This window comes from Mizuhopecten yessoensis, unplaced genomic scaffold, assembly GCF_002113885.1.
Source record: "Mizuhopecten yessoensis strain PY_sf001 unplaced genomic scaffold, ASM211388v2 scaffold10777, whole genome shotgun sequence".
In the NCBI taxonomy this organism is placed as follows: Eukaryota; Metazoa; Mollusca; class Bivalvia; order Pectinida; family Pectinidae; genus Mizuhopecten; species Mizuhopecten yessoensis.
The window spans coordinates 34,572-54,859 of record NW_018408716.1 but is presented as its reverse complement, the minus strand read 5'-3'; the positions used below and the strand labels follow the sequence as shown (position 1 = coordinate 54,859).

The 20,288-nt window shown below is 39.4% G+C and overlaps 1 protein-coding gene and 1 long non-coding RNA gene across 5 annotated transcripts in view; both read left to right on the top strand.

Annotated features, from left to right (window-relative positions):
• Positions 1–758, top strand: part of LOC110462384 — a 6,223-nt gene extending 5,465 nt beyond the window's left edge. Inside the window, exons 2-3 of the long non-coding RNA XR_002464273.1 lie at positions 24–173; positions 734–758. This is a non-coding gene — a long non-coding RNA (uncharacterized LOC110462384). The remainder of the gene's footprint in view (positions 1–23; positions 174–733) is intronic.
• Positions 1–20,288, top strand: part of LOC110462383 (villin-1-like) — a 121,273-nt gene that overhangs the window by 66,438 nt on the left and 34,547 nt on the right. For all 4 annotated transcript variants that reach the window (XM_021516324.1, XM_021516322.1, XM_021516323.1 and 1 more), the window contains 5 exons: positions 2,978–3,122; positions 7,253–7,353; positions 11,060–11,194; positions 13,589–13,675; positions 17,583–17,654. In XM_021516324.1, the coding sequence (XP_021371999.1) occupies positions 2,978–3,122; positions 7,253–7,353; positions 11,060–11,194; positions 13,589–13,675; positions 17,583–17,654 (540 nt within the window). The remainder of the gene's footprint in view (positions 1–2,977; positions 3,123–7,252; positions 7,354–11,059; positions 11,195–13,588; positions 13,676–17,582; positions 17,655–20,288) is intronic.

Below are 20,288 nucleotides of genomic sequence, written 5' to 3'. Positions count from 1 at the left end.
TGGTGAGTACAGAGTGAGGAGAGGTATGACTAGCTGTGGTGAGTACAGTGTGAGGAGAGGTATGACTGTAGCTATGGTTAGTACAGTGTGAGGAGAGGTATAACTGTAGCTGTGGTGAGTACAGTGTGAGGAGGGGTATGACTGTAACTGTGGTGAGTACAGTGTGAGGAGGGGTTTGACTACCTATGGTAAGTACAGAGTGAGGAGAGGTATGACAAGCTTTGGTGAGTACAGTGTGAGGAGAGGTATGACTAGCTGTGGTGAGTACAGTGTGAGGAGGTGTATGACTGTAGCTATGATTAGTACAGTGTGAGGAGGGGTATGACTGTAGCTATGGTTAGTACAGTGTGAGGAGGGGTATGACTGTAGCTATGATTAGTACAGTGTGAGGAGGTGTATGACTGGAGCTATGATTAGTACAGTGTGAGGAGGGGTATGTCTGTAGCTATGGTTAGTACAGTGTGAGGAGGGGTATGACTGTAGCTATTGTGAGTACAGAGTGAGGAGAGGTATGACTGTAGCTATGGTGAGTACAGTGTGAGAAGGGGTATGACTAGCTGTGGTGAGTACAGTTTGAGGAGAGGTATAACTGTAGCTATGGTGAGTACAGTGTGAGGAGAGGTATGACTGTAGCTATGGTTAGTACAGTGTGAGGAGAGGTATGACTAGCTATGGTGAGTACAGTGTGAGGAGGGGTATGACTGTAGCTGTGGTGAGTACAGAGTGAGGAGAGGTATGACTGTAGCTGTGGTGAGTACAGCGTGAGGAGAGGTATGACTAGCTGTGGTGAGTACAGTGTGAGGAGGGGTATGACTAGCTGTGGTGAGTACAGTGTGAGGAGGGGTATGAATGTAGCTGTGGTGAGTACATTGTGAGGAGAGGTAGGACTGTAGCTGTGGTGAGTACAGTGTGAGGAGAGGTATGACTAGCTGTGGTGAGTACAGTGTGAGGAGGGATATGACTGTAGCTATGGTGAGTACAGAGTGAGGAGGGGTATGACTAGCTATGGTGAGTACAGAGTGAGATGAGGTATGACTGTAGCTATGGTTAGTACAGTGTGAGGAGTGGTATGACTGTAGCTATGGATAGTACAGAGTGAGGAGGGGTATGACTGTAGCTGTGGTGAGTACAGTGTGAGGAGAGGTATGACTGTAGCTGTGGTGAGGACAGAGTGAGGAGAGGTAGGATTAGCTTTGGTGAGTACAGAGTGAGGAGAGGTATGTCTAGCTGTTGTGAGTACAGTGTGAGGAGGGGTATGAATGTAGCTGTGGTGAGTACAGTGTGAGGAGGGATATGACTGTAGCTATGGTGAGTACAGTGTGAGGAGGTATGAATGTAGCTATGGTTAGTACAGTGTGAGGAGAGGTATGAATAGCTATGGTTAGTACAGTGTGAGGAGAGGTATGAATAGCTATGGTTAGTACAGTGTGAGGAGAAGTATGACTAGCTATGGTTAGTACAGTGGGAGGAGAGGGATGACTGTAGCTATGGTTAGTACAGTGTGGGGAGAGGTATGACTGTAGCTATGGTTAGTGAGGAGGGGTATGACTGTAGCTGTGGTGAGTACAGGGTGAGGAGAGGTATGACTAGCTATGGTTAGTACAGTGGGAGGAGAGGTATGACTGTAGCTGTGGTGAGGACAGAGTGAGGAGAGGTAGGATTAGCTTTGGTGAGTACAGAGTGAGGAGAGGTATCACTGTAGCTATGGTGACTACAGTGTGAGGAGAGGTATGACTAGCTGTGGTTAGTACAGTGTGAGGAGATGTATGACTAGCTATGGTTAGTACAGTGTGGGGAGAGGTATGACTAGCTATGGTTAGTACAGTGTGGGGAGAGGTATGACTAGCTATGGTTAGTACAGTGTGAGGAGAAGTATGACTAGCTATGGTTAGTACAGTGTGGGGAGAGGTATGACTGTAGCTATGGTTATGGTATGACTGTAGCTATGGATAGTACAGAGGGAGGAGGGGTATGCCTGTAGCTGTGGTGAGTACAGTGTGAGGCGAGGTATGACTGTAGCTGTGGTGAGTACAGGGTGAGGAGAGGTATGACTAGCTATGGTTAGTACAGAGTGAGGAGAGGGATGACTGTAGCTATGGTGAGTACAGTGTGAGGAGGTATGAATGTAGCTATGGTTAGTACAGTGTGAGGAGAAGTATGACTAGCTATGGTTAGTACAGTGGGAGGAGAGGGATGACTGTAGCTATGGTGAGTACAGTGTGAGTAGGGGTATGACTAGCTGTGGTGAGTACAGAGTGTGGAGGGGTATGACTGTAGCTATGGTTAGTACATTGTGAGGAGAGGTATGACTGTAGCTGTGGTGAGTACAGAGAGAGGAGAGGTATGACTGTAGCTGTGGTTAGTACAGTGTGAGGAGAGGTATAACTAGCTATGGTTAGTACAGTGTGAGGAGAGGTTTGACTGTAGCTATGGTTAGTACAGTGTGAGGAGAGGTATGAATAGCTATGGTTAGTACAGTGTGAGGAGAGGTATGAATAGCTATGGTTAGTACAGTGTGAGGAGAGGTATGAATAGCTATGGTTAGTACAGTGTGAGGAGAAGTATGACTGTAGCTATGGTGAGTACAGTGTGAGGAGGTATGAATGTAGCTATGGTTAGTACAGTGTGAGGAGAAGTATGACTAGCTATGGTTAGTACAGTGTGAGGAGAGGCATGACTGTAGCTGTGGGGAGTACAGTGTGAGGAGGGGTATGACTGTAGGTACAGTGTGAGGAGGGGTATGACTGTAGCTATGGATAGTACAGAGGGAGGAGGGGTATGCCTGTAGCTGTGGTGAGTACAGTGTGAGGAGGGGTATGACTGTAGTTGACATAGTGCTGATGATGAGCATATTTTAGATGTTGAGACATTGTTGATGTTATTGTCTGTACTCATATTAAATTTTTCCCTATTTGGGACAGTTTGGCTGTATTTATGTTTTATAACTTGTCTTGTTAACATTTGTGGTATTTTGTAGGGATTTCTGAACAAGAAAGGGATGAACCTCAACACACAAGTCACCACAATTTCCCAGTGGGCCGAGCCTGTCGAGTTCCAGTGGCTGTTCAGTAACTGGCCACAGCCAAAGTCAACTGGAAAAACTTACAACCGCAACAAAATAGGTTAGTCAGAACAAGCCTGAAAAGGGAACAATAGAAAAATCATAGAAATGGAGGCTAGCTTTCTAGTAGAGCCAGTGTGGTCACCAATGTAGTAAAAGGCTTGTGTACAAGGTATCTCATGAAAATAAATTTCATGAGATTTTTAGTGTAAATTTAGTTCATGAAGTTCTACACTTTATAAGATTTTGGTTGTCAGCAGTAAAGATTTAAAGGTCAAAGGTCACGCTTGATCACTTTCAAAGTGAAAAGCTTATGTACAAGTTATCTGACAAACCGCTCAACAGATTTACTTTATGTAAAAGTTTTTCTTATTTTTTCGGGTGAAAAATAGAAATCTGATATGGCCGCCAAGGCCACCATTTTAAAAAACTATTTCAAACTTAAAGCAAAGTTCTAATGAGCTCATATTTAACTGGAACATTGACATGAATGGACGACTTATGGCCGCCACGGCTGCCATTATGAAAAACTATTTACTAGGTCAAGGTCACCGGTACTATTTATAGAAAATTGTCAAACAGTGAGATACATTTTCTGTGGCAAAGGGCATTCATTTGTTACACACTTCTCTAGTTTTACTCAAACTTGGTAGTGATAATTGACTGAAGGACCTCGCACTAATGGCACCGTTAAGCCCATGGGCCCTCTTGTTTATTTTGTTAGTGGTTGTAGACGGAAGTCGTGTGGTGCACGCGCATGTTTTTATTTTCTATAGTTAAGTTATCATAAAGAGAAAGTAAGAAGCTAGGCCACTCACCAGCTTATATCAAGTCCTCTGTTCTTTCCCAAATAAAAATAATGATAATAACAAGTTGTAAGCATGTGTATCTTGTACACAGTCCGACTGTCAGGAGTCTACTGTGGTATTCTAAATGAACCGTTGATGTCAGTAGAATGTTTGATTCAAGTTCATTTATTATATCACCTGCCCGAAATGCAAGTGAGCTTATGTCGTGGTGCGACGTCCGTACGTCCGTCCATCCTTGTCCGTCAACTTTTCCTTTAAACAAAGTTTGAGAATGAAAATGACCTTGACCTACTTTTAAGGTCACATGAGGCAGATATGTCAAACACTTCAAAGACTTCTTCTGAAGAACTGGAAGTTATAGAAACTTAAAATTTGGCTGGTTATTTCCTAGGAAAGAGCCGAACAAAGTTTACGAATGAAAGTGACCTTGACCTACCTTCAAGGTCACAGGAGTCAGATATGACTAACGCTTTGAACAACTTCTTCTGAAGAACTGAAAGGTATAAAATCTTAATATTTGGCTGGTGACTTCCTGGGATAGAGCTCACCAAAGTTTGCAAATGAAAATGACCTCAACCTACTTTAGAGGTCACAGAGGTCAACAACATTTTAATGGATTTGTTCTTAAGAACAAAAAAGGAATGGATTCATAAGATTTGGCTGGTAGCTTTTGGAACAGAGCTTACCAATTTGAGAAGGAAAATGACATTTACCTACTAACAAGGTCACAGGGAAAAATATGTCAAGCAACTTCTGTAGAATCAAAAAGCATAGAATCTTATAATAATATTTTGCTGGTAGTTTCAACAGATGGAGCCAATGAAGTTTGCGAGGGAAATATTTTTAGTGCAATATAATATTTAATGAGAATATTTTGCTATGACTGCTTAAATATTCAGGTGAGCGATACAGGCCCTCTTGGGCCTCTTGTTTATGAAACTAAAACAATTTAGGAATATTACACGCTCGTCTTGGACAAGAATTCACATTTTGTGTTTTACAATACATAATCCAAATTGGTGTAAGGGCCATAACTCTTCTAAATTACATTGTAGCCTAATATGAAATGTGGGGGCTGAGGGGCGGGGCCCAATAGGAGAAATATAGCAAATTCTTTAAAATCCTTCTTCTTCTGTAGGAATGAAAAGATTTGTTCCATATTTGGTCAGAATCATCCTTTGGGAAAGTGGAACCAATTTTGTATAAACCGTGGGTGTGGCCCCCCTGGGGGCTGAGGGGCGGGGCCCAATAGGAGAAATATAGCAAATTCTTTAAAATCCTTCTGAAGGAATGAAAAGATTTGTACCATATTTGGTCAGAAGCATCCTAGGTTTTGTATAAATGGTGGGTGTGACCCCCCTGGGAACTGAGGGGTGGGGCCCAATAGGGGAAATAGAGCTAAATGCTAAATCTTTATAATCCTTCTTCTACCATAGGGATTAAGGGATTTTATCCTAATTTAGTCTGGTGCATCCTTCGGCCAAGGGAACTCAATTTTGTATAAGCAGTGGGTGTGGTCTCCCAGGGGGCAGAAGGGTGGGGCCCTGTTTAAAGTTTTCTCTCGCTATATCTCAAGTACTGGATGGATCTTTCTGAAATTTCATATGTACTTACAGCACCTACCATTGAGTGCTATATCTTTACTTCATACCAATTATTTTAAACATATTCAGGTGAGCGATACAGGCCCTCTTGGGCCTCTTGTTTATGAAACTAAAACAATTTAGGAATATTACACGCTCATCTTGGACAAGAATTCACATTTTGTGTTTTACAATACATAATCCAAATTGGTGTAAGGGCCATAACTCTTCTAAATTACATTGTAGCCTAATATGAAATGTGGGGGCTGAGGGGCGGGGCCCAATAGGAGAAATATAGCAAATTCTTTAAAATCCTTCTTCTTCTGTAGGAATGAAAAGATTTGTTCCATATTTGGTCAGAATCATCCTTTGGGAAAGTGGAACCAATTTTATATAAACCGTGGGTGTGGCCCCCCTGGGGGCTGAGGGGCGGGGCCCAATAGGAGAAATATAGCAAATTCTTCAAAATCCTTCTGAAGGAATGAAAAGATTTGTACCATATTTGGTCAGAAGCATCCTAGGTTTTGTATAAATGGTGGGTGTGACCCCCCTGGGAACTGAGGGGTGGGGCCCAATAGGGGAAATAGAGCTAAATGCTAAATCTTTATAATCCTTCTTCTACCATAGGGATTAAGGGATTTTATCCTAATTTAGTCTGGTGCATCCTTCGGCCAAGGGAACTCAATTTTGTATAAGCAGTGGGTGTGGTCTCCCAGGGGGCAGAAGGGTGGGGCCCTGTTTAAAGTTTTCTCTCGCTATATCTCAAGTACTGGATGGATCTTTCTGAAATTTCATATGTACTTACAGCACCTACCATTGAGTGCTATATCTTTACTTCATACCAATTATTTTAAACATATTCAGGTGAGCGATACAGGCCCTCTGGGCCTCTTGTTATGTACTCGTTTGTGAATTGTTTAATGCATGAATCAGAAGAAGTAAGGCAAACAAAAACATACGTCTGTTTCCAACTACATGATTGGCCAAAACAATACTAATAGGGTCAGTAATAGGGTCAGGTCAGTAATAGGGTCAGGTCAGTAATAGGGTCAGTAATAGGGTCAGGTCAGTAATAGGGTCAGTAATAGGGTCAGGTCAGTAATAGGGTCAGTAAAATATTTTTATTGCTGTTTTGTTGGGTGCATATTTATTTCAGTAATTTCGTCAGACACTGATATCGCATATATATACATTCAGATTCTATACACCAATGGAAAGGTATGATATTTGCCTTTTATTATTGCTAAATTTCGTTTTATGTACACTGACTTCCTTACACAAAGCTACTTTGGGTATCAGAATATCACTGCAAAGACGGTTGAAAATGTTTTGTAATCATCTATGTCAGCCGTTTATTGATAAAGAAAAGATTAATGACAGAACTTTCCGAGGGATTAGAATAAAATCTTGAAACCCATTTTGCATCCGCTGATTGCACACAGCGTGGTTGCCGCCAACATCATTCCTGAGTCGTAAGATTTGAGGAGGAGATGGAGATGGAGACAATAACATGTTTTGTCAGTACTGGCATACTGCAGTTACACAATTTTGACTCCCGAATGATGAAATCTATAAAATATGTTACCTGCCCGGAGTTTTGTTCAAATCTTCCTCAAACAACCATTGTAAAGCGGTAATTATAACATGTGACATTAATCACATGTTATAATTTTATTTTTATTTTCTTAATAATCTTGAAAATGCAACAATAAGAAAATAAAATTACACTACTAAAAGACCTGTAAAATTGCTTGTGTTATGATTAGATTTCTAATGATAACTAAAATTTTATTCTACAGCCAAGACTGTTCAGACCAAGTTTGATGCATCCACACTGCACTCCAACCCTCAACTGGCTGCAGAGACCCAGATGGTAGACGATGGGTCTGGACGTGTCGCGGTACAGATACACACTAAACAGTCTGCTAGTGTATTTGAATGTCTCTCAGTTCGGGTTCTTCATCAATAAGTAAACCTGTCTGAGTCGAGGTCTCTTTGAATGCAATAAAATCTCAATGATAAGCCTGAACAGTAATTGGTGTTTACACCTATCTGATGTTTGGAGAGTATGATAACAGCAATTGGTGTATACCATTATCTGATGTTTGGAGAGTATGATAACAGTTATTGGTGTATACCCTTATCTGATGTTTGGAGAATATGATAACAGTAATTGGTGTTTACACCTATCTGATGTTTGGAGAGTATGATAACAGTAATTGGTGTTTACACCTATCTAGTGTTTGGAGAGTATGATAACAGTAATTGGTGTATACCCCTATCTGATGTTTGGAGAGTATGATAACAGTAATTGGTGTATACCCTTATCTGATGTTTGGAGAGTATGATAACAGTAATTGGTGTATACCCTTATCTGATGTTTGGAGAGTATGATAACAGTAATTGGTGTATACCCTTATCTGATGTTTGGAGAGTATGATAACAGTAATTGGTGTATACCCTTATCTGATGTTTGGAGAGTATGATAACAGTAATTGGTGTATACCCTTATCTGATGTTTGGAGAGTATGATAACAGTAATTGGTGTATACCCTTATCTGATGTTTGGAGAGTATGATAACAGTAATTGGTGTATACCCTTATCTGATGTTTGGAGAGTATGATAACAGTAATTGGTGTATACCCTTATCTGATGTTTGGAGAGTATGATAACAGTAATTGGTGTATACCCTTATCTGATGTTTGGAGAGTATGATAACAGTTATTGGTGTATACCCTTATCTGATGTTTGGAGAGTACGATAACAGTAATTGGTGTTTACACCTATCTGATGTTTGGAGAGTATGATAACAGTAATTGGTGTTTACCCCTATCTGATGTTTGGAGAGTATGATAACAGTTATTGGTGTTTACCCCTATCTGATGTTTGGAGAGTATGATAACAGTTATTGGTGTTTACCCCTATCTGATGTTTGGAGAGTATGATAACAGTTATTGGTGTTTACCCCTATCTGATGTTTGGAGAGTATGATAACAATTATTGGTGTTTACCCCTATCTGATGTTTAGAGAGTATGATAACAATTATTGGTGTTTACCCCTATCTGATGTTTGGAGAGTATGATAACAGTAATTGGTGTTTACCCCTATCTGATGTTTGGAGAGTATGATAACAGTAATTGGTGTTTACACCTATCTGATGTTTGGAGAGTATGATAACAGTAATTGGTGTTTACACCTATCTGATGTTTGGAGAGTATGATAACAGTAATTGGTGTTTACACCTATCTGATGTTTGGAGAGTATGATAACAGTAATTGGTGTTTACACCTATCTGATGTTTGGAGAGTATGATAACAGTAATTGGTGTTTACACCTATCTGATGTTTGGAGAGTATGATAACAGTAATTGGTGTTTACACCTATCTGATGTTTGGAGAGTATGATAACAGTAATTGGTGTTTACACTTGTCTGATGTTTGAAGAGTATGATAACAGTAATTAGTGTTTACCCCTATCTGATGTTTGGAGAGTATGATAACAGTAATTGGTGTTTACACCTATCTGATGTTTGGAGAGTATGATAACAGTAATTGGTGTTTACCCCTATCTGATGTTTGGAGAGTATGATAACAGTAATTGGTGTTTACACCTATCTGATGTTTGGAGAGTATGATAACAGTAATTGGTGTTTACACCTATCTGATGTTTGGAGAGTATGATAACAGTAATTGGTGTTTACACCTATCTGATGTTTGGAGAGTATGATAACAGTAATTGGTGTTTACACCTATCTGATGTTTGGAGAGTATGATAACAGTAATTGGTGTTTACACCTATCTGATGTTTGGAGAGTATGATAACAGTAATTGGTGTTTACACCTATCTGATGTTTGGAGAGTATGATAACAGTAATTGGTGTTTACACCTATCTGATGTTTGGAGAGTATGATAACAGTAATTGGTGTTTACACCTATCTGATGTTTGGAGAGTATGATAACAGTAATTGGTGTTTACACCTATCTGATGTTTGGAGAGTATGATAACAGTAATTGGTGTTTACCCCTATCTGATGTTTGGAGAGTATGATAACAGTAATTGGTGTTTACCCCTATCTGATGTTTGGAGAGTATGATAACAGTAATTGGTGTTTACACCTATCTGATGTTTGAAGAGTATGATAACAGTAATTAGTGTTTACCCCTATCTGATGTTTGGAGAGTATGATAACTATTATTGGTGTATACCCTTATCTGATGTTGGGAGAGTATGATAACAGTTATTGGTGTATACCCCTATCTGATGTTTGGAGAGTATGATAACAGTAATTGGTGTTTACACCTATCTGATGTTTGAAGAGTATGATAACAGTAATTAGTGTTTACCCCTATCTGATGTTTGGAGAGTATGATAACTATTATTGGTGTTTACACCTATCTGATGTTTAAAGAGTATGATAACAATTATTGGTGTTTACCCCTATCTGATGTTTGGAGAGTATGATAACAATTATTGGTGTTTACCCCTATCTGATGTTTGGAGCGTATGATAACAGTAATTGGTGTTTACACCTATCTGATGTTTGAAGAGTATGATAACAGTAATTGGTGTTTACCCCTATCTGATGTTTGGAGAGTATGATAACTATTATTGGTGTATACCCTTATCTGATGTTTGGAGAGTATGTTAACAGTAATTTGTGTTTACCCCTATCTGATGTTTGGAGAGTATGATAACAGTAATTGGTGTTTACACCTATCTGATGTTTGGGGAGTATGATAACAGTTATTGGTGTACACCCCTATCTGATGTTTGGGGAGTATGATAACAGTAATTGGTGTTTACCCCTATCTGATGTTTGGAGAGTATGATAACAGTAATTGTTGTTTACCCTTATCTAATGTTTGGAGAGTATGATTACAGTAATTGGTGTATACCCCTATATGATGTTTGGAGAGTATGATAACAGTAATTAGTGTTTACCCCTATCTGATGTTTGGAGAGTATGATAACAGTAATTGGTGTTTACACCTATCTGATGTTTGGAGAGTATGATAACAATTATTGTTGTATACACACATCTGATGTTTAGAGAGTATGATAACAGTAATTGGTGTTTACACCTATCTGATGTTTAGTGAGTATGATAACAGTAATTGGTGTGTACACCTATCTGATGTTTGGAGAGTATGATAACAGTTATTGATGTATACCCCTATCTGATGTTTGGAGAGTAACATGAATCCAAAACATCATTACCTGTTAAATCATCCCCTCGCAATGAAATTTCGCCCGTAGGTATGTACATATGTTACACTCTTTGTCATCGCTCTAGCAGAATTTCATGAAACTTCATACAAGTGTTTGGTTTGACAATACCTTGAACAATTTGCGTTTCAGGTTACTGCGTGAAAGTTCAAGGTCACTGTTACTATTTTTAGTAATTTTTTATCATCGCTCTTTCGACTTCATTTCTTAACGGAATGCAGTCTAGCAGACGCTACAGCAGTTACCCTGGCTTGCATCATTCACTTTTCTATTCATTTACTCGTACATATGGCACACAATGTGTGAATGCGGGGATTTGTATTGCTTTTGATGCCTTGTTTAGTTAGTTATGTGATGTTCCATACATCTTGTTGTAGGTGTGGCGTGTGGAGGGGGAGAACCTGGTTCCCCTACAGGAGAAGTACTGGGGCGAGTTCTTTGGTGGGGACAGTTATGTCATACAGTACACCTACAACTCGGGCAGTGAGAAAAATATCATCTACTTCTGGCAGGTAAACTCATCATTTACAAGCAAGAAAGTCTTCTTTCTTGATCCCCTTGTCAGAATTTTAATAGATATTGATTATTAGGGCCCTGTAGTAATCACGATGTCCATCCGTCCGTCCGTCTGTCCGTCAGCACTTTCATTTCCAGAGATTATCTCATGATCCAGATGGCCAAAATTTCTGAAATTTCACATGGTGGTACACTGTGAAGTGCAGATGTGTAATAGGGGTTTAAAAAGGTTCCTGAGGTCAAGGTCACTGTTACCAAAAATAGAATTAGGAAAATACTGTCAAAAATATATCATATAAGCCCCTAACAGAAGGTCAAACTTTCTGAAATTTCTTATGATGATACTTTGAGATTATACGTAGATATGCAATAGTGGTTTAAATAATTATATAATTCATAGGTCAAAGTCATTGTTACTAAAATTAAAACCAGGAATATACAGTCAAAAAGACCTCAGATAATTAGGGCCTGACAGAAGGCCAAACTGTCTGAAATTTCCTATGATGATACACTGTAATTATATGCAATAGTGGTTTAATAAACTCCTAAGGTGAAGAACAGTCTGAACAGTCAATGATCACTTTTGCTCTTGCTTGGTGCTTATACGGGAGATACACTGTTAGGCATAAAGGAGGGCCCTCGCTGATCTGTTAGTATTCTTATTTCCTAGGAGTACAAGTTTTAATGTGTGTAACTATCAAATTATAAACCATGAACACAGGTCAAGCTTAGTCATGGTTAGATTCATCACAGGTCAAGGCTGAACATGGGTCAAAGTTCATCAAGGGTAAAGATTGTCATCACAGTTCAGGGTTCATCACTACAGCTTTAATGAGCTTAGATCATATGGAGGAGAGCCATTAATACAAAAAAGATGTAAATTTAGATGTTTAAAGTTAATTACATTGACTTACATTGTCATCCTAGCTAGATGAAAGAAAACAAGAAAGCCAGCTGGTATCAAAGGTTGATATTATTTGGCTTCCTATGAAAGTGTGCTATCGTATTATTTGTGTAGTCGAGCTTTGTCCATACTCCCATGAAGTCATGCACTTTGCAAAATGTTCAGTAAGTACAATTGTCGTGTTGTAATATTTTGAACTCATTATACTGATAGTATCTCTCTGGCATTCCCAAAAAGGTGATCATTTATGATCATTAGGGCCCCGTATCGGAGATACGGGTGCCCTATAGTTATCACTCTGTCTGTCTGTCTGTCCGTCCACAAATTTTGTTCCTGGCTGATAACTTTGGTATTTATTGACCGATGTACATGAAACTTGGTCAAGATGTTCAGTTCACAAAAATACACATTATGGTAAAAAGTCAAGGTCAAAGGTCAAGGTAATTAGGTTCAAAGGTCAAGGTCAAATTTTACACCTTTTCCCTGATGAACATTTTGTTATGACATTATGAAGTAAAGTTGATCAGAATTAAACAAGGAGTCAAATGACCGAAGGTGACATTATGAAGTAAAGTTGATCAGAATTAAACAAGGAGTCAAATGACCGAAGGTCAAAAGTTGAGGTCAAAGGTCAATGTCATTAGATTCAAAGGTCAAAGTCAAATTTGCATCTTTTCACTGATGAACATTTTGTTATGACATGAAGCAAAGTTGATCAGAATTAAACAAGGAGTCAACTGACCAAAGGTCAAGGTCATTGGGTCAAAGGTCAAGATTAAATTTCGTATCTTTGCACTGGTAAAAATTTCGCTATGACACTTTGAAGCAATGTAGCTCAGAATTAAACAAGGAGTCAATTGACTAAAGGTCAAGGTCACTGGGTCAAAGGTGAAGGTTAAATTTTGAACCTTTTCCCTGATGAACATTTTGTTATGACATTATGAAGCAATGTTGTTCGGAACTTAACACAGAGTCAACTGACCTTAGGTCCAGGTTCATTACCGGGTCCAAAGGGTCCAGGTCAAGTTTTGTATTTTTCACTGATGAACATTTTGTTATGATATTAAGAAGCAAAGTTGGTCGGAATTAAAAAATAAGTCAACTGACCAAAGATCAGGGTCACTGGGTTAATAGTCAATGTCATTTGGGTCCAAAGGTCAAAGACAAAGTGGATCTCTGACTTTGACCCTGGCTCTTGATGGAGGAGGTATTTAAGGTGAAATAAAACAAATCAAAGCTAACAAATGAGTATTGCACCGGTATTTACATTTCTGTTAGCCCAGCAAATATGGAGGTGGAAGGAAACAAGACTCACATCATAGTACATGTAAAATGTATATTTTGCTTCCTTGCGATTCTTTTTGAAATATCAAACGTCAAGCTCAGCTATATGGGCAGATTGCTTCTTGATGATTATGGGGGATGTATTGCCACAAGACGGGGCCCTTACTGACCTGTCAGTGTTCTAGTTTACATCTATCTACAGGGTACCCATTCAAGTGATCTGGAGAAGGGAACTGCAGCCCTCAAAGCTGTGGAACTTGACGATAAGTTGGGGGGCAGTGCTGTACAGGTAGGTTTATAAAAATACCCACATATGGCAGGTGACCCTACAACACACAACAGCAATATAACCCCACAATACACAACAGTAATGTAACCCCACAACTGTTACCCCACAACACACACCAGTATTGTTACCCCACAACACACGGCAGTAATGTTACCCAACAATGTAACAGCAATGTAACCCCACAATTCACAACAGTAATGTAACCCCACAACTGTTACCCCACAACACACACCAGTATTGTTACCCCACAACACATGGCAGTAATGTTAACCTACAACACACACCAGTATTGTTACCCCACAACACACCAGTAATGTAACCCAACAACACACACCAGTAATGTTACCCCACAACACACCAGTAATGTAACCCTAAACACACACCAGTAATGTAACCTCACAACACACACCAGTAATGTAACCCCACAACACACACCAGTAATACAACCCCACAACACATGTACACTGGTATGTTACCCCACAACACACACCAGTAATGTTACCCCACAACACACACCAATAATGTTACCCCACAATACACACCAGTATTGTTACCCAACAACACACACCAGTAATGTAACCCCACAACACACACCAGTATTGTTACCCCACAACACACCAGTAATGTAACCCAACAACACACCCCAGTATTGTTACCCCACAACACACCAGAAATGTAACCCCACAACACACACCAGTAATACAACCCCACAACACATGTACACCGGTATGTTACCCCACAACACGCACCAGTAATGTTACCCCACAACACACACCAATAATGTTACCCCACAACACACACCAGTAATGTAACCGTTACACCACAACACACACCAGTAATGTAAACCACCACATCACACACACCAGTAATGTTACCCCACAACACACACCAATAATGTTACCCCACAATACACACCAGTAATGTTACCCAACAACACACACCAGTAATGTTACCCCACAACACACCAGTAATGTAACCCAACAACACACACCAGTATTGTTACCCCACAACACACCAGTAATGTAACCCCACAACACACACCAGTAATGTTACCCCACAACACACCAGTAATGTTACCCAACAATGTAACAGCAATGTAACCCCACAACACACCAGTAATGTAACCCCACAACACACACCAGTAATGTTACCCCACAACACACCAGTAATGTTACTCAACAATGTAACAGCAATGTAACCCCACAACACACCAGTAATGTAACCCCACAACACACATCAGTATTGTTATCCCACAACACACACCAGTAATGTAACCCCTAAACACACACCAGTAATGTAACCCCACAACACACACCAGTAATGTTACCCAACAACACACACCAGTAATGAAATCCCACAACACACACCAGCAATGTTACCCAACAACACACACCAGTAATGAAATCCCACAACACACACCAGCAATGTTACCCAACAACACACACCAGTAATGTAACCCAACAACACACACCAGTAATGTTACCCAACAACACACACCAGTAATGTAATCCCACAACACACACCAGTAATGTTACCCAACAACACACACCAGTAATGTTGACCCACAATGCAACACCAATATAACCCCACAACACACACCAGTAATGTAACCGGACAACACACACCAATAATGTTACCCAACAACACACACCAGTAATGTTGACCCACAATGTAACAGCAATATAACCCCACAACACACACCAGTAATGTAACCCCACAACACACCATGAATGTAACCCCACTACACACACCAGTAATGTTACCCCACAATACAAGGAAGTAATGTAACCCCACAACACACACCAGTAATGTAACCCCTAAACACACACCAGTAATGTAACCCCACAACACACACCAGTAATGTTACCCCACAACACACACCAGTAATGTAACCCCTCAACACACACCAGTAATGTAACCCCTCAACACACACCAGTAATGTAACCCCTAAACACACACCAGTAATGTAACCTGACAACACACACCAGTAATGTAACCCCACAACACACACCAGTAATGTAACCCCAAAACACACACCAGTAATGTATTCCCACAACACACACCAGTAATGTTACCCAACAACACACACCAGTAATGTATCCTCGCAACACACACCAGTAATGTAACCGGACAACACACACCAGTAATGTTACACCACAACACACACCAGTAATGTTACATCACAACACACACCAGTAGTGTTACCAAACAACACACCAGTAATGTTACACCACATCACACACACCAGTAATGTTACACCAAAACACACACCAGTAATGTTACACCACAACACACACCAGTAATGTAATCCCACAACACACACCAGTAATGTAACCGGACAATACACACCAGTAATGTTACCCAACANACAACACACACCAGTAATGTTACCCAACAACACACACCAGTAATGTTACCCAACAACACACACCAGTAATGTTACCCAACAACACACACCAGTAATGAAATCCCACAACACACACCAGTAATGTTACCCAACAACACACACCAGTAATGTTGACCCACAATGTAACAGGAATATAACCCCACAACACACACCAGTAATGTAACCCCACAACACACCATGAATGTAACCCCTAAACACACACCAGTAATGTTACCCCACAATACAAGGCAGTAATGTAACCCCACAACACACACCAGTAATGTAATCCCACAACACACACCAGTAATGTAACCCCTAAACACACACCAGTAATGTAACCCCACAACACACCATGAATGTAACCCCTAAACACACACCAGTAATGTAACCTCACAACACACACCAATAATGTAACCCCACAACACACACCAGTAATGTAACCCCAAAACACACACCAGTAATGTAATCCTACAACACACACCAGTAATGTTACCCAACAACACACACCAGTAATGTATCCTCACAACACACACCAGTAATGTAACCGGACAACACACACCATTTATGTAACCCCAAAACACACACCAGTAATGTAATCCCACAACACACCAGTAACGTAATCCCACAACACACCAGTAATATTACACCACAACACACACCAGTAATGTAAACCATCAACACACACCAGTAATGTTACCCAACAACACACACCAGTAATGTAACCCCATAACACACCAGTAATGTAAACCATCAACACACACCAGTATTGTTACCCCACAACACACACCAGTATTGTTACCCCACAACACACACCAGTAATGTAACCCCACAACACACACCAGTAATGTTACCCCACAACACACACCAGTAATGTAAACCATCAACACACACCAGTAATGTTACCCAACAACACACACCAGTAATGTTATCCAACAACACACCCCAGTATTGTTACCCAACAACACACACCAGTATTGTAAACCATCAACACACACCAGTAATGTAACCTCACAACACACACCAGTAATGTAAACCAACAACACACTCCAGTAATATAACTTCACAACACACACCAGTAATGTAACCCCACAACACATGTACACCGGTATGTTACCCCACAACACACACCAGTAATGTTACACCACATCACAAAACAATGATGTGACCCTACAACAAATCACAGTAATGTAACCCCCACAACACACAAGAGTAATGTTACCCCACAACACACAACATAAATGTTACCCTACAGCACAAGCACACACCAGAAATGTTACCCTACATCACACAACAGAAATGTTACCCTACAACACACAACAGTAATGTTACCCCACAAAACATTTGAAATGTTACACAACACAACAGAAATGTTACCCTACAACACACAACAGTAATGTTACCCCACAAAACACATTTGAAATGTTACCCAATAACATAACAGTAATGTTACCCTGCAACAAATGAGTAAATATTACCCTAGAACCAACAAGAATATGGTAAAAACTGCTTGTGTTGTTACAGGTACGGGTTGTGCAAGGGAAGGAGCCGCCCCACTTCATGGCATTGTTTGATGGCAAAATGATCATCTTCTCTGTAAGTTTGAAGTTTTAATATTTACATTTGCGTGGCATTGTCACTATATTTATTCTATTTGAAAGCTGTTTCGTTGATGGGACTTTAAATACCATGCACCACGGCTGCTGAAATATCGTTGGGCATTGTGAGACTTGACTCTGTAATTGAAAATGTATAAAGAAAAGAAAAGAAAAAAGAAAAAAGAACTTTTATTACAACTAAAACAAAAACAAGGTCTGCAATATCGTACAAAATGCACATTGATTGAAATAACCAATGGAATCAATTTGAACACTCATGCAATTTATCAGAAATATTGTCTGTTACACTGCACTGATCCAGAGGGGGTGGTTACAAATGTCTGAAATACCCATATGCTATAGACCTACTGATATGAGTCACAGCACACAAACATACCCAAGGCATATGTGTATTTCAGACTGTAATAAACACCTGTGCTCTGTCGCAAGATCACTCACTTCAAACGCTATCAGTATAATGTGTCTATCAGCCACGGTTTCCTCAGTTTCTGATGACATGTCAAATAACGAGACTGTTGTAGAATCCACCAACTGTAGTCAGATTCCCATACAATCAACAAATAAATTCATGCCTGGATTCTTCTCAAATTTGAACTTTTCTCTCTGCTCATTCAACTTCTAAAAATAACTCCCTCGTGGAGGGCAAGGTTGGATTAGGGTGTTCACCGTATTTATCCATGCGCGTAATTTGTTCCAGGGGGGAAATCAAAACAATTTCAAATCTAATTTTCAGCTCAGATTTCTATTAATAAACTTAAATCACCCTATAGACAAATCATATGCAATTGTATTGATATTGTAAGTGTTTGTTAAATTTTCAAAGTACTACTTTGTTTGCCAATTAGCATACGATAACACGCTTTTCCAACTATTGAACAAAATTGTGCGGACTGTCCATAAGCGGGATTTTTTTTTTTTTATTATGACTAATAAGTTGAAAATGAACATAAAACGGAGAGAAAACGTAAATGTATGCATTGAACTGTTTTTGTATTCAATGCTTAATTGTTGTCAACTGTAACTGTACTGTATACTGGTCTATATTTGTACAGTGTGTTGATACATAGTCTATATAGAGGTTGTCCTAGGGGAGATGTCATGATTTATATATGTATAATGTGTAGATACGTAGTCTATATAGAGATCGTCCTAGGGGAGATGTCATGATTTATATATGTACAGTGTGTAGATACATAGGCTATATAGAGGTTGTCCTAGGGGAGATGTCATGATCTATATCCGTACAGTGTTGATACATAGTCTATATAGAGGTTGTCCTCGGAATGCTTAATTGTTGTCAACTGTAACTGTACTGTATACTGGTCTATATTTGTAAAGTGTGTTGATACATAGTCTATATAGAGGTGGTCCTAGGGGAGATGTCATGATCTTACATAGTCTATATAGAGATGGTCCTAGGGTAGATGTCATGATTTATATATGTATAGTGTTGATACATAGTCTATATAGAGGTTGTCCTCGGAATGCTTAATTGTTGTCAACTGTAACTGTACTGTATACTGGTCTATATTTGTAAAGTGTGTTGATACATAGTCTATATAGAGGTTGTCCTGGGGGAGATGTCATGATTTATATATGTATAGTGTGTTGATACATAGTTTATATAGAGGTGGTCCTAGGGGTGATGTCATGATTTATATATGTACAGTGTGTTGATACATAGTCTATATAGAGGTTGTCCTCGGAATGCTTAATTGTTGTCAACTGTAACTGTACTGTATACTGGTCTATATTTGTACAGTGTGTTGATACCTAGTCTATATAGAGGTTGTCCTAGGGGAGATGTAATGATTTATATATGTACAGTGTGTAGATACATAGTCTATATAGAGGTTGTCCTATGGGAGATGTCATGATTTATATATGTATAATGTGTAGATACGTAGTCTATATAGAGATCGTCCTAGGGGAGATGTCATGATTTATATATGTATAGTGTGTTGATACATAGTTTATATAGAGGTGGTCCTAGGGGAGATCTCATGATTTATATATGTACAGTGTGTAGATACATAGGCTATATAGAGGTTGTCCTAGGGGAGATGTAATGATTTATATATGTACAGTGTGTAGATACATAGGCTATATAGAGGTTGTCCTAGGGGAGATGTCATGAAGTCTATATAGAGGTGGTCCTAGGGGAGATGTCATGATTTATATATATACAGTGTGTAGATACATAGTCTATATAGAGGTTGTCCTCGGAATGCTTAATTGTTGTCAACTGTAACTGTACTGTATACTGGTCTATATTTGTAAAGTGTGTTGATACATAGTCTATATAGAGGTTGTCCTAGGGGAGATGTAATGATTTATATATGTACAGTGTGTAGATACATAGGCTATATAGAGGTTGTCCTAGGGGAGATGTTATGATTTATATATGTACAGTGTGTAGATACATAGGCTATATAGAGGTTGTCCTAGGGGAGATGTTATGATTTATATATGTACAGTGTGTAGATACATAGGCTATATAGAGGTTGTCCTAGGGGAGATGTCATGATTTATATATGTACAGTGTGTAGATACAAAGTCTATATAGAGGTGGTCCTAGGGGAGATGTCATGATCTATATCTGTACAGTGTT